At 44.6% G+C, this 14659-nt stretch overlaps 2 protein-coding genes across 6 annotated transcripts in view; one reads left to right on the top strand and one right to left on the bottom strand.

Moving 5' to 3' along the window:
- Positions 1-20: 20 nt before the first annotated feature.
- Positions 21-3153, bottom strand: LOC126530713 (uncharacterized). 2 transcript variants are annotated; one of them, XM_050177982.3, is made up of 5 exons: positions 3046-3153; positions 2834-2924; positions 2479-2655; positions 1595-1908; positions 21-1295 (listed from the first exon to the last, which is right to left on the bottom strand). In XM_050177982.3, exons 3-5 carry the CDS (start codon positions 2636-2638, stop codon positions 771-773), a joined length of 999 nt encoding a protein of 332 aa, XP_050033939.1. In that variant the 5' UTR covers positions 2639-2655; positions 2834-2924; positions 3046-3153; the 3' UTR covers positions 21-770. The 2 variants fall into 2 exon arrangements, with proteins under 2 accessions (XP_050033939.1, XP_050033941.1); XM_050177984.2 differs by having other exon boundaries at positions 1595-1767.
- Positions 3154-3512: 359 nt separating this feature from the next.
- put (activin A receptor type 2 punt) overlaps positions 3513-14659 on the top strand; it is a 49947-nt gene continuing 38800 nt past the window's right edge. For all 4 annotated transcript variants that reach the window (XM_050177976.3, XM_050177975.3, XM_055070748.2 and 1 more), the window contains exons 1-2: positions 3513-4593; positions 11392-11598. In XM_050177976.3, the coding sequence (XP_050033933.1) occupies positions 4488-4593; positions 11392-11598 (313 nt within the window). In that variant the 5' untranslated portion in view covers positions 3513-4487. The remainder of the gene's footprint in view (positions 4594-11391; positions 11599-14659) is intronic.

Genomic DNA, 14659 nt, shown 5'->3' with positions numbered 1-14659 from the left:
GGACCAAAGGTATGGCAACATTTCTATAGCTTATTTTTTTATTGTACAGTTATGTACAAATAGAATGTGCCTCAGAACACATCTGTAAAATTGCACTCCAGTGGTGAAATCAAGGCACTTGAAGTCTCGTACAGCTGCCCAGCAGTCCGTACTACACACAGACACACACACACACACACAGACTCAAACTTTGGCAATGATATATGTACAAACCGTGTTCACATGTAATAGACAAAGAATGCAGAGAGCTGCACTTCAAGTCTTTAAATACTGAGGGCGGGTATTAAGTAAGGATGTGGAAAGCAGTAGGCACAATAGGCAGTTCTTGTCCTGAACAATAATAACAGGTGGTTCATTGCATTCAAATGTTTTGAGCCAACACATAGCAGTTTAGTAACATACAAGACATGTGAAGAGAGTAAAATTTTTGGCACTACAGGATATATTTTTGCAGTCAGTCCTAAATTTCATATTTGCATGTCAAGACATGATTCCGATACAAAAATTGATTAACACTGATGCCTTACTCTTCTAGCACGCCCCATTGGCCTTAGTTGAAGTATAGTCTATCACCAATACTTCACCCAATTCTCAGATATCTTTTAAGAGAAATTAGTGACGAAAATGACAGACGGGATGGCATGAGTCTAAGAATGCGGCAGAAAAAAAAATCTGCTGCTGATGAAAGGACGCAAAGAACACAACGAACTCGCGCAGGCCACGTGGACAAGTGCGAAATCGAGAAAGATGAACAAGAGAGTGTCCAGCACTCATTTCTTGACTATGGAGTTGATAAGGTGTTTCTTGAGCCTGTCTGTCAGCTCCTCCAGATTCTTGACCTTGATCCTCAGGATTTCGTTCTCCTGCTCGAGCTCTGATGCCCGCTTCTCCATCTCAAGCTCCTTCTCCTTGCGAGTCATCCGCGAGCGCCGAGAGGCCATGTTGTTCTTGACCCGCATTTCTGAATACCGGGGCTCAGGTGGCTCCTCAAGCTTTTGCAGCTTGGGGGAGCAGCGTCCGCTTGCATGAGAAGGGCCCGGCTCATCGAGAGGGCTGATGGACCGCTTCACAGACACAGTAGTGGTGGTAGCAGTGGACGCAGGCGGTGGCACTGGGGGCGGCGGCTGCAGCTGCCAGGTTGTCTGGCTCGCTGGGCTGGGACTGCTGTTGCAGCTGCTGGAAGAAGGTGCAGATAGGGCATCACTGCTGCTGCTTGGAACCCGGTGACTCGAGTGCGATGGCAGGGTGTAGCACGACTGGCTTGACACAGGCGGCAGAACAGCTGTTGACTTTCCCTGCATGGGCAAAAGAAGGTTGTGAGAAGCATCCCTGGGAATGTTACAAACAAGTACGTAGACTGTGCCCATCGCACAGTCCACCTGAAAGGATTCACGCACGAAGAACTCCACCTCAACTCGCCGACGGCAGACGACTGCTCAACAGAGCTATCAAATACGGTGGCCCCCCATTTTGCAGCTTACATGTCTTTTGCATTAAATTACACCCAGGAAAATGCCACCCAAGCCCTCAAGCTTGTACAATAATATTAAAGATGAAGAACATGTTCTCGAAGCTAGCAGTGACTGACACCTACCTCCTGTATCAGTTCAGACAGGTCCTGGAAGGTCTCGTTCTGTTCCCACATATCCATTGTGGCTGGGGAATACGCTTGGGCTGGCAGGGCTGCCTCAGCGGTGGGCTTGTCGAGTGGTGTGAGCACTTTCTCCTGCGGCAGACCGTTGTACATCCGGGTTGGCGAAGGCAAGTCTGTCGGCAAGGATTCCAAGTGAGGAAGATCGAAAAGAAACACGTCATCCATTGGAACAAAGGGCGGCACAGCAGACTCCTTGAGGTTGCTGCTGCCTACATGTGGCTTTGTTAGGTCATCGAAGAAAAATGAGGAATCACCTGCATCATAAGAACAAAAGTAGCACACTCATGAGTCACGCAGCTCTTGTGCTGACTGTATCACAAGTTAATCCACTCGTGGCTAGCCAACTTAAGATTCACAATGTGCTAGAAACAGGACGAAGGCACTTGTCCTGTATCATGATCATGTTGCTGTCTTGCTCAAACAATTTTAAATGAAATAAGAGCAAGGGTGTGGCTTTAGCAGTGCAGCCTACAGCAAGCCATGATCAAGCCACTATTCAGACAGATGCTTTGACTTAACTACTTCATATAAAAAACTATTAATTCCTATAGTTCTTCTGCAGCTGGTAAATGCAGTAAGTAAAAGCATGTGATAAATTGGGTGCATTAATTTGCTACTCAGCACACGCCAGCCAAACCTCGCAGACGTGCACATTGGCCAAAGCAGACAATGTCTCAATATGTTACCAATTCTTCAAAAATTGTGAACAGATGGATCAAGGCAGCTGAAACAGCAGTTTGGAATGTTTGATCTCACAAAAGCTCTCTACTCCTGCTGATGTCTGCATACACTGGCATATGTTAGTCGAGTAGAGGCGTGCTCACCTGTGTCAAGATGATTGCTGCTTGCGCTGGCATGCCTTGTTGACGAGTGGTTGAATGTTTCGCCCGAGACGTCGTAGTCCGCCTGGGTCGTATCCCTGTAGACTACACTGACGCAATGGTGGTTCTTCGCCATCCCAGTCACGGACCACATACTAAGCATTGTAGGATTTGTTTCGCCTGTGAAAAAGAAACATAATACAAGTGAATGTTGTAAAGAGGTCGTATAAGTTTCAGGCTGAGAAACTACACAAATTCAGGAATAAAAGAAAAATATTTAAGTTTGGGTGCGCGTTCTACACGTCGGAAGCGATCAAGGAGGTGAAGCACGCAAGCAGTGTGCACTTCTCTCACTTACCAGTTAGAGTGAACTGCAACCCTTCCGAATCCGTTGCGAGCCGGGAGGTTTGTGCCGAAGGGGTTGGGCGCTAAGCGCGAGCAATCGTCACCTGCGAGAATAAACAGAACCGCAAGCGCCAACTGTCAATTGAGTCCCAATTGCGCAACAGTAAACAAAAACAACCCACAATCATGTGCCCTCTATTACACCACGATCAAAACCCGGCTTACGTTGGCGCACTTGTTGCGGCACGGCAGACCACTGACCGACGCGCGAACACCACCAACGAGCGACAAAATGACGCGCTAAGCGCACGTTGTTCGCTTTTATGCGCGCCTGCGTATTCTTAGACCTGACATCATGTTGACCAGCCAATGGCGAGCGCTGCAGGAATGATGTCAGAACGCACCAATAGGAGGCCGCCAGTTTCTATCTTTACGAATTTCTTTTTTCTCGCGATTCTGGGAATCGCCGACTCGCGTAGAGTCGGTAAAGCGCTGTCACTCCCCCTTTTTAATTTTAAACTGAAGATAAGTAATAACTAGCTAAGGAAAACCTTTTTTACTGCCGTATAAACGCAATTGATGATTTAACAAAATTGATTTACTGAGAATTTTAGTGTTCTATGCGACGACCTTTGGGTGCAAGCGACAACGGGAATAGCGTAAACTAATGGAGGCTCTGGCAAGTGGAGAGAAAGGGGTGAGAGAGTTGGTGCGAGAGATTCGAAGCCTGTTAAAAAATAAAACAAAGGCGGTGCGGTGGGTCGTTAAGAGCAGGTTACAAAGCGCTCTATTAGAAATTTGATAGCTTATTGTATAACTGCAGCAACAACCGAGCTGCTTAAGCAAATGAACTCGGTCGGGCGAACGTGATTGTATTAATCTAAAATGAAGAACTGGGCACACGCGAGGGTGTGATGGCATTTACATGGCTTTCTTCAACACCGGCAGCGTTCGATGATCCAGAACCGTAATCGGCACTTGTCATTTGTAGCAGCAATGGCAGATTTACGCAGGAGAAAATCGTTCAAGTTAAAGGTTGGGGCGGGGAGTGGAGGCCGGCCCGCTGGTCTGTCTGTTACCCCCCACGGAGCATGCTGCTAAAATAAACATCACACACCGGAAACGTCAAGTTGTTGCAGTTTTTGTTACTTTCCGCGTATCATTAAAAAAAATCGCTCGCTGAGAGACAAGCGTACACGACATCTTGCTGCGTTTAGTTTACTCCTTATCCATTCCGTACGGACGTACGGAGCAAAACACGATGCGTCGTTCAGATAAAAAAACTAAAAAAGAAGGCCGTTCATCCGGGTACTTGTTCCGGAGGCGCAAAAAGGTCCGCCATATTGGGACTGTGTATTTTGTTACTGCGTGCGACAGTGTTAGCCTAAGTGAACTAAAGGAAGTGCTCCGATGTTCGAAGTGATATGTCATGAAGTTGACAAGGTTTGTGTCTCGCCGAAGAGTGTCTGCCGATTGTGAATCGACGTAGTCTATGCGGAGAGATGGGCTTTCGATAGCTATAATGAGACGACGATTGAAGCCAAAGTGAGGACTCGCTCGTGAGAGCGATATTTTGGCTGTCCGGCTGTTTCCATTCCCGTCTTCGTGTCGACGACCGAGTGCAGACTCTGGTTCTGGATGTGTGCTGGTCAACGTGGCTGAAGCGAATGAAGATGGAGCGCAGAAGTCGACGTGTGCCGTGCGAAACACTCAGGATTAACCATCACTGGACTGTTTGTTTACTTGTGACGTCCTGCTTCGGTATCGCCATGGGTAAGGTCGCATTCGCTGTTTTCCTAACACTTTAACGTGTTTCGTACCTTTCGACTCCTGTATATTCGCCCGTTCGGTGTGTTTTGTTCGAGCCACGCGTCTTTTACGTGGTGCGTGAGCTGTAAAGTTCACACGACATCGTGGTTAGTGAAGGTCGCCTTATCGCTCCGCTCGCAGGCAGCTTACAGGATACAGGCTGGCTGTTTTTGTGCGTGCGTGTAATTGTGTTCCCGATGACTATTAATTCCGCAGGAAGACCCCGTGTCGTCGCTTTTGGATATTGTCTGCCCGTGGTGTGACCCGTCGCCAGCGATCGCACGGGATTAATCGTCCCATTTCTTCGCGTATACTTATCAAGGCTGGAAGGGTCACGTGTGCTTTGCTTTTCTCCTTCAGGCGGCGAGCGCCCTTTTGAGAAACTGGGCTAGCGGAACGACTGTGAGAGCCCGCTGTGAATGATCCACCACGTAACCAGGAAAAGAGCTGGTATTGCCGTTATGCCCACGACGCTGTAGCGGCGGTCACATTTGGGAGCGAGCATATCGCGAGCCCCTTTAGCCGTAGCCACAACCCAGAGTCCAGCGTCCCTGCTGACGTAATCGTGCCGAAAAAAATCTCTTGTCCCCAGGCTTCGCCTGCACTTCCGCCTTCAAACATTGTGGTAGGGAGTTGCCGTCAAGGTTATATGTGAAGTTTTATATAACCTCCTTGGTTGCCGTGTTTGCTCGATCATCCCGTTGCCATGCTGCGGTTGATGGGTTTGTCGGGAACTCGTTAATGGGTTTGCTGGGTTTGTTGACGGCTCGGTGGCTCCCGCGCTCTCGCCTTCTTTTTTTCTTTTTTTCTGCGGCACGTGCCTCGTGCCAGCACAGTAACCTTGAATTAGCATACGCCCTTTTTATCGTCAACACAGATACGCGATCGGTTTGTGTTGACGTCTGCGTTTTGTGTCCCCTCTGTTAACATCCATACGCGACTGCGCAGTGGCGAAATTTCGAGATTTTTTCCGCGAATAATATAGATTGCTCCCCGTGAACTTGACGTTAGCGTAAACCACCAGGAACATCCTTGTTATTTTTACGGGTTATTTTCTAGTTATGATGTCAACAATAAAAAATAAAAAAAAAGAAAGCGTCAATTGTTTGTGTCGCATTCTGCGTTGCTTTCCCGTGAAGCCGAATCGGTAGGAGCACGTGTTTAATAGATTTTAGTCGCTCGTCGAGAGATACCGTTAACCAACCGGCTTCCGCTTGGGAACATTTCCTGGTGATTTTCTGGAGATTGAAACCATCTGCGCTGCACTGTTTCTCTCTCTCTCTCTCTCTCTCTTTTTTTCAATTACCCGTGCCGAGCAGAAGTTCTTTTTTCTTTTTCTCTTTTTTTTTTTTTTTATAGAAAGAAAAATCTGCTGGAGCGTAGCGGTGCGCTGTCAGAAGCTTACCGACACCGTTTGGGTTGTTTTTCTGTGAGAACGTTGGTCCACACTCGAGATATGGGAACACTTGAAAAAGTACTACACCCCTAGGCTGCGAAAATTCTGGGACCCAAGGGTGGATTCTTACTTTTTTTTTTTTTTTGACGTTTGAGGTATCCCTGACAAGTGTGGGCCCGAAGTGTCTTTCTCTCTGTCCACATTTGTTGCGCTTAGAGAGAAATAAATTTTCTGAGCCAACGACGTTTCGCTTACGCTCAGCAATGTGGCAGTCTCGGCATGTTGGTACTCCGTGTTTAAGAACTGTACAAGCGCGAGGAAAACACGGACGAAAAAAGGCAAACACACGTGCGCATGTGTGTGTGTGTGTGTGTGTACCTTTTTTCGTCCGTGTTTTCTTGCGCTTGTAGTACAGTTCCTAAAAATGCACTCTCTGGTGCACCGAGACGTAAGGATCTCGTGAGCTTTTGAAAGGACAAGATTACTAAATCGGTTTAGTGTGGTAAGGTGCTTTTTCAACATTCTTATTTTTATTAGTTTCGCGGGGAAGAAAACAAAGCAAAAGATTTTACTGGAAAACAACGTCGCACTTCCCTCCTTTGTATTTCGCGCCGAAATCTCTGCGCCGGCACGTCAGTGTGACGTCACTGACTTTAAAGTACGTCTTCCTAACGAGCAATTTTGGCGCAGCCAAATTTCTCCAAACTGGCTGGGTTGACCCTTCTGTTTGCCATAATGCTATGTAGTCGTTCCTTTTTTCTTTCCCCCCTTCCATTTTTTTTTTTTTGTCTATAAGCAACGTAACTAGAACCGCGTGAACAATCTCAAAACTCGTGACGTCACTGCGAACTTTATCGCTGTTACTCAAGGGCGGTGACGCCAGCAGTTTGGTTTGGTATTGCAGAAACCTTACAGTTTTGCTTAATATTTATGTTTAGCGTTAATTTAATAATTAAATGGGGGGAGGAGGGTTCAGTTGCCCAAGCCACACTGTGAGATGAGGCTTCTGAGAGGGCTCGAGTTTAATTTTGACCACCTGCATGTTTTTTTTTTGACATGCCCATGTAATAAGTGCACACGTGTTTTCACATGTCTCTTATATTCGACTGCAGCCCGGGATTCGAACATGCAACCTGTGGTACTCGGTGGCAACATGTTGTAGCCACTGAGATGCTGTCGCTTGCCTGCCCTGTAAATTCACTTCAACTGCTCCACTCATTATCTGTACGTTTGCGATTCAGCAGGACAGTTTTACAGTCCTTCATGCACCAATCAATTATGTCCATTGAGAATTTACTTTGACCACATTTCTTGAGTCTTCAGAGTTGTGAAAAACCTTTAGCTTCAGAGCAAAGTAAGGGTTTTCAATTCTTCAGTGAGTTTTGCCAGGTTCACAGAATATGGACTCCATGTTCCACTCTCTGTACAGGAATGTCAGATATGAGAAGATGAATTATTTAATTTCTAGCATACTTTGAAAGCACGTTATCCAACCACTTAAGGAAATGTGCCCGATGAAGAACATTGTGAAAAACTGAGCCCGCTACATGATGACATACATTACACTGATAGCAATGACTCAGCCATGTACTTTCTAACTCTTTTGCTTTTGACAAACGATCACAGTGCCTGAAGGGGCTATGTCCGTACGCTGCATGACAAAGGTCTCTTACAGTTATTTTCAATTATTCCCATCCTGCATCAGTACGCTCCATAACATCCTTGTAAATTTCCTAACCTGGTCCAAATGCAAACCTGGTAATTTCCACTGAACTTTATTCCACTCTCAACTACGTTTCCATCCCCTTGGCACCCTTTCTATTACTCCATTAAACCACTGATTACCTTCTCTTTGCATTACATGGCTTCCCAAACCTCACCTCTCCCTCTTAGCGCAACTAAAATATTGGCTTTCAACGTTAGTCCTCTTAATTCATATTGCCATCTTTCTGCCACTTAACGGACAGTGTGGTACTTTATCCAGATAGTCCAATGCAATTTAGGTGCGAGATGCCGAGCTTCTCATTCTTCTAGAGATTGCCAGACTCAATGGCAACTTGCAAATATCTATGTTTTGACGGCGTTAATAGAGTGTGACAATAGCTTGGCACAAGTTCGCTAAAGCTGCACACATTGCCACATCTGACCCAACTGCGTTATCAGTCTTGTTGCAAATCAGTTGTAGGACTAAAGTCGATTACATTCAGGTTTCATCAATTTCATAAACTGACATATGTCACTGTAAAGGATTCACAAAAGCAGTAAAAGATTATCCTGTCTTTTTTTGTTTTTTTTTTTGTTCGTAAGTTTACATTGTTCCTTGCAGATTGTGACTGTAATATTACATCTGCAGTTGTCGAACTGCTGCTACTCGTGTAACTAGATTTTTGTCATTACAATGCATGATGTGTGCGTTACCGATGCCTGCGCTCGCTCAACTGTTTGCTGCATGAAGTAAAAGACGGCAGATGCTTTTCCCCATTAAGCAACTGTTGAGTTGGTGATGAAATAGCAACGCACTTAATACCAACACATGAAGCTTTTAACATTTATGCACTGATATGCATTTGGAACATGTTGACACAGCTAGAACAAATTATTCAGCTTGATGTTTTAGGATGTGAGGTTTATTTTTGTTCACCGTCATCACCCTGATGCCTCTGACTGTTTTGTGCCCGGCTTCGTTAGGTGTTCCTCAATCGTTGCCAGTGTCTTGTCACTGCAGCATGTACCTTTTGTATCCATACCATTGCCTGCCACTTCGAATGTTTTCCGAGCGCATGATTACAACTAGGTTAGTCAAGAAGCGTTGGCTTCAAGTTCAAGTGAAAACGGAGGCAACGTTATGGAGTAGCATCAATTACATAGAGCAGGTGTCAAGCTAGAACGTTTTCTTGGTTGCTTCGCTTTTTTCATTGCACATTTGTGTGGCTGTCTGAAAGTGACAAATGCTCTTTGTGTGCCGACTATATCACAATGATGGAAACTGGTTGGCTTCATGTAATTTCTGCCTGTCTATGTTGGAGGTTTATGTATTGAGGGCAAATCTCAACATGGCTAGCCTAGATAGTGAATATGCATGTGCTAGCAGCTGTGCTTGTTTTGTTGCAGCTGTACTCTTAGGCTACAATGGTTTAGTGGCCCAGTTCAAATGTTGCACCTACGTCAGTAGCTTCGGGAGCTGTTTATTGTAATGATGCTTTTTTTCTGCCTTAGTCATTGGCTTGGATGTTGCACCTATTTCCACTACCGACAAGTCTGTGCGATAGGTGACGAGAAAAAAAAGCTGAAATTGATAGCTGCAAAATATCGACCGTAAAAAAATGTATCATTACAAACTAAGGCCCCAGTTCTTAATTTGGGAGAGCTCTGATATACAAGGCACCAGTAGGGTTGCCAACTGTCCCGAATTTAGCGGGACAGTCCTGGCTTAATATTAAATAAATCTTCCATGTCCAGACTTGCCCCAGTCAGGACGGGCAAATTCCCGAACTTTTGCTTTTTTTCTACTGAATAACAACGGCCAAGCCATGCAGCTTTATCTTTATAAAGCTTGACAGCTTGTATGCACATTATTCTCTTTTGTCTTCTGTTGCACTGTTAGAAACATAAAAGCAGTTTCGTCTTTGTTGTGGTGTGGTTCTAGTTCTGTTGTAGGCTCTGAGCGTTCACAGCACCTCTATCTGTATTGGTAGCCGTATCAGCCAGGCAACTACTGTGCCGTTTTGTTGTATGTTGCAGCATGATAGGGTTAAACAAATTTGCGGAACATTGTTGCATGGACAGGCTGGCACTGAAAGGGTCAGCCGCCTTTGCCGTCCTGACTTCTGCCTAACTAGAGAGCTGGCTAGCTTTACCCCCAAAGCAAAAATGGATATTTTCATACCAAAACTAAAAAGAAAAATGCCACCATTACCACTTGCCTGAAATGCTGCAGAACCTATAGCACTGAGAACCAATGTGGCTTCTTGGCATCACCTCTGAGATTAGGCGGCACCCACTGCACTCCCAAAACCTCATAAGCTTTGGTCTGGAATTTGCATCACATCCACAAACCACCAGGTGTGTGTGTCATCAGCTTAGGTGCTATATAAAGGCTGTTGATAAGAAAATTCGGAAATCGCCAGCCCTGCAGCTTCGCCAAGATTACTTCAACAATGTACACTGCTCATTTTAGCCCGTTTAGCCAAAGTGAAATTCCATTCCTGTTTACTTTAAAAAAGTGAAAAATGTCGATATTTGGTTTAGTACTTGAAGGGCAGGTATTTTTTCCAAATATTTGTTTGATTGAGTTAGAAGTTTTCACTATTTATGTGCCCCTGTTTAACATATTTCTAATATGCTTGTGTGCATCGTCATAACTAACTTTCCTTTGGCACAATCCTAAATGTGCAATAACACTTTGAATTGAAAAGTGCAGTTAAGGTCATAAAGCCATATTGATTCTGTTCCAATTCTTTTCTTTTTCTCACTTTGTCAGCGGTCCAAGCTGTGCTGCTTCTATGTTAAGCACAAGGATTGGCTGGTCGTAGTTTGGTGGATGGTAAGAATGGAATGGAATAGAGCAAAAGAAATCGGGACATTGCGCTGCAAAGCATAGAATCATAGGTTCGATACCTCGCTCTGGTGGCTGCGTTTCAGTGGCGGCAAAATGTAAAAGCTTGTGTACTTAGATTCGGGTGTGCTTTAAATAATCTCAGGTGGTTCCCTACTGTGGCATCGGCCCTCATAAGTTCCTCTGTTACCTTGGGACATTAAACACCATATTTTGAATTGAATGGCATGTGGTTGCCCACTATGACCTTTGCAGTGCTTTTGTTTTGACACGTTTGTTGTCCTAGCCACTGTGTGAGTTGTATCTCCTTCATTTGCATGTGCGACTTGTTTTTGCCGCGTCTGCCCAGTAGTGACAAGAAAAGACCTATGGACATTGAGGTTTGGGTAAATTGAACATTCCATTTACTTAATGTGGCTCCAGTTCACTTCAGGGTACAGTGTATCGCTTTTGGACGACCACTTCGCCGAAGGCTCTGTCGTATTTGACGGGATGTATATGCCACGTTCCGTGAGCAGTCGTAAAAAAATTTTCCTCCTCGTAATGCTTGCAACCAATAATTAGTTTGTGCCTGCACTTTGAGTTGGTGATTCACTAGTTTCTTTACGAAGCAATGCAGCAGGACAACTCGTCGCACAAATAATATTTAATTGCTCTGTGGCAAACTCAACATAGAAAATGCACAAAGTATCTTGTAACCACCTTTACCTGACACCTTGACATGTTTACAAAGCAGTCTCCAGTGCTTTGAAATACGAGTTATTTAAATTTGACACTTTTGACTGAATGAGGTGCCTGCTTTTTGGTACAGCTGTGAGCCCCGACCGGCCGCCACCCAGCCTGATGCGGTGCGAGTACTACAACGAGACGTTGTGCCAGGGCTCACCAGGTGCTGATGGCCTGCCCCTTCCGGGCTGCAATGGCTCTGAGGAGTGCCGGCCAGGGGAGAATGAGAAGGGCAACCTCTGCTATGTCCTCTGGCAGAACAACAGCGGCGTGCTCAGCGTCAAGCTCAAAGGTGAGTAGCATGGCTGTCTTGTGCGCTCGTGGAGGAAGAGGATGGCGCTAGCTACCGACAAATGTAGCCTTGCCAAAGCATGCTGGCTATGGCTCCACCCGAGCATCTCCTTTTAACGTGTAGGGATAAACATACATGAAAATAAACAGCTCATTGCAGAATATAGAGGTGGAACGTTACCACTCAACCAAGTTTACCACGTGAACAGCTTGTTCTGGCTGTGAGGGTGTGTTGCTGTTTTTTGTCTTCATGTGGCCTCGTTCCTGCTTGCGCTATACCTTTGAACGGTCTTGTGCATAAAAGAAAGGCGCATAATGCCTCAAGAGTAATACTTGTCATTTTTCGTATAACTAACAGAAAACTTGGCTTGTGAAATTGGAGTTATGTGTACGAAGGAAAAGTGTTGAAGACCTGTGGGCTTCTGTTTTAATGCACTGCTGCTACTCGCTCGTCTCGTTCTTTGTTTTTCTTGCCCACTAAATTTGGTGGGCTATGTTCGTATGCAAAACCAGAAGTCGTTCAGGGCCTGGGTTTGTTACCAGCTAAAGGGTCTATAGACTAATTTGGTGTGCCCATTAAAGGGACACTAAAAGGAAAAATGATTTTAGCTGTGCTTGTAAATCATACTTCCACAATATCAAGAAAGGCAGTCCTAGTGCGAGAAAATGCTTGGTAAGCCAGAAAATACTCAAAAACAAAAGACAGGTGGCAACGCTGTTTTGATGTTCCCATACCAGCTCGCCGTGATGCCATAGGTTTTGGTGGCCTCTGCTCCTTGCTAATTTTTTATTGGGAAAGATTGACTGCATTGTATTAAAATATAGCTAGATTGATATTAGCAAATTTCAAAAATGTTTACTGAGCTGGAACTACTGAAATACGAAAAAGTACTTTGAAATCCGTGATGTCACACTAATGTAACGATGGTGGGATACCGGTGCAAAATTCAAAAATTCAAATTTGAACTTCAATTTTTTGTTCTGATAATCGATTTAGTAGTGTGAGATTAATGAAAGAAGTTTTGAAAGAACGCTTGGTCAGTATAAACTTAGTTGGTGTTTCTCGTTAGTGTCAGTTTAACAGTGGACAGTACTGTCAAGTTTCAGATCATGCTAGAGGAATATTTTTTGCTCAGCTACGTCCAGCACTCTTATCTTGTTGGAGAGGTGTTGTAGAATCAGTTTTTCTAGTTTCATAGGCTTCTCTTGTGCCACATGGAAAAGCGTTTAGTCTTCCTGGCATTAGGGGAGTGGCTGGTGGTGTGGGTGTCCCAAGGTGTGTTCGGGAAGTGGGCGTTGCAGGATGATGGGAGCACCCCTGCCTCGTGAGTGAACTGCACGTCACGCTTACTTCCTTTCCCTTAATCGATCTGGGCAGTGGGAGAAGACGCAGTTCCTTGTCTATTTGCTACGTCACAGGATGCCAAAGGATGCCTTAGCGGCGCGTATATTTTTGCATGGTTATTGTGTCTTGTGAAAGGTACAGTAGGCATCCGCTTTCTAAACGTAGCGCAGAGAAGGTAAAAAAGAAACCCATACAAGTTCCTCAGGAATAAACCTTCACAGTTAGAGAAAAGCTCTTCCAGTTAAGCTAATCTGTCTAGTATTTGGTAGAATGTGAGCAAATACAGTCGAATGCCTTTATAACAGTGGACTGCCAAAATCCTTCGTTATGCTAGTAATTTCATTTTAAAGAGTGTGCATCATACTGCTTGCATTAGAGCAGGCTAAGCGCATTCAGCATAAGAAGGCCTTTATTGAATGTGAATTTAGGAGATACATAGTGAAAGATGCTGGAAATTCTCTTCTGCACACTTCATCTGACTTTATGAGCAACCACAGTGAAACCTAGAAATGACACCGAGTACAGCTGGAAAAAATTGAATGTCTATTGCCTCTCTTGTCATCAAACTTATTGGTTCATCTGCAGGTTCTACATCACTTTGCTAGTTCGTCACCCTTTGCCTTCCGTCAGTTCCGAGTAGATCATCACGTTGATGGGACGGGTTGGAGTGGGCAGGAACGGGGGCGTCGTATCAGTTACTATGAATACCAGACCTTCCCATGCGGTCTTTGTTTTGGCTCTGCGTGCTCCTTATTTGCACCACAGTTCATTGCCAGCTACGGAGGGAACTGGTGACACTGCTTTGTGCATTTGTTATAAAGCAACAAATTGGCCATGAAATCATTCATTCTAAGTTCACTGTGGAAGTGTTCACAATACACCTGAAAAATAGCAGTGGGGCCGGAATGTGCTGACTCTTTCAGTTTACAGGTCATTTCATTACGTAGGTGTTCATTGTAAAGGCATTCAGCTGTAGATGCTGTCAGCATTGCAACTCCCTCCCAGCAACAGCTCCCTCAGAGTGAGACCCAAGAGGAGTTGACATAATATGTGCTGCTGGGCTAGTTGGTTCACGATTCAAGCTTAAGAGTAGTGTAACGTAAGGCACAGACATTAAGGTAAGAACCAGCATCATATTTCTTTTTGTCACTTTCTTTTCAAGACGAGGTAAAAATAAATAGAATGAACAGCTCTCCATTAGTGCAATGTAAGGCACAGACAATAAGGTAAGAACAAGCACCATGTTTTTTTTTTTTCTGTCACTTTCTTTTCAAAACGAAGTAAAAATAAATGGAATGAACAGCTCTCCATTAGTGCCATGGCTTACTTGAAGGTAGTAAAATAGATCTGTGAGAGCTGTTAGCTTTTTGTTTTTGTTTAGTCTAACTGCACAACACGTAACTAAGTTCAGAGTATGGTCGGATTTTCATAGCCTATGAGCTAGCTTGTAGGCTTATGCTTCAGACTGCTCCTTCAAGTATGGGAACAAAATAATTGTAGAGCGTAAATTATTTCCTGTTATAATAGTTGTTCTTCAATTGCGTTGTTTACCATTGTATATTTTTGTAGACTGTTCACACAATTTCTGGTGATGCTTATTGCGTAGCAGCACTCACTTTGCCCTTGAGTCAATAGATCATTGGTTCAAGGGCATTCAGAATGCCCCTGTGGCACTGGTATAAAAAAAAAAAAATGCAGCAAAATTTTTTACTGGTTT

The sequence above is a fragment of the Dermacentor andersoni genome, chromosome 5 (genome assembly GCF_023375885.2).
Source record: "Dermacentor andersoni chromosome 5, qqDerAnde1_hic_scaffold, whole genome shotgun sequence".
Taxonomy (NCBI): Eukaryota; Metazoa; Arthropoda; class Arachnida; order Ixodida; family Ixodidae; genus Dermacentor; species Dermacentor andersoni.
Note: the sequence above shows the minus strand (reverse complement) of the source record. Positions and strands in the feature narration are given on the sequence as shown.

Coding starts and splice junctions, on each gene's coding strand:
- LOC126530713 (XM_050177982.3), bottom strand. CDS start 2,638: ATGCTTAGTATGTGGTCCGTGACTGGGATGGCGAAGAACCACCATTGC. Junction 1,909..2,478: donor CAGCAATCATCTTGACACAG/GTGAGCACGCCT, acceptor CTTATGATGCAG/GTGATTCCTCATTTTTCTTC. Junction 1,296..1,594: donor TGTCTGAACTGATACAGGAG/GTAGGTGTCAGT, acceptor TTGCCCATGCAG/GGAAAGTCAACAGCTGTTCT.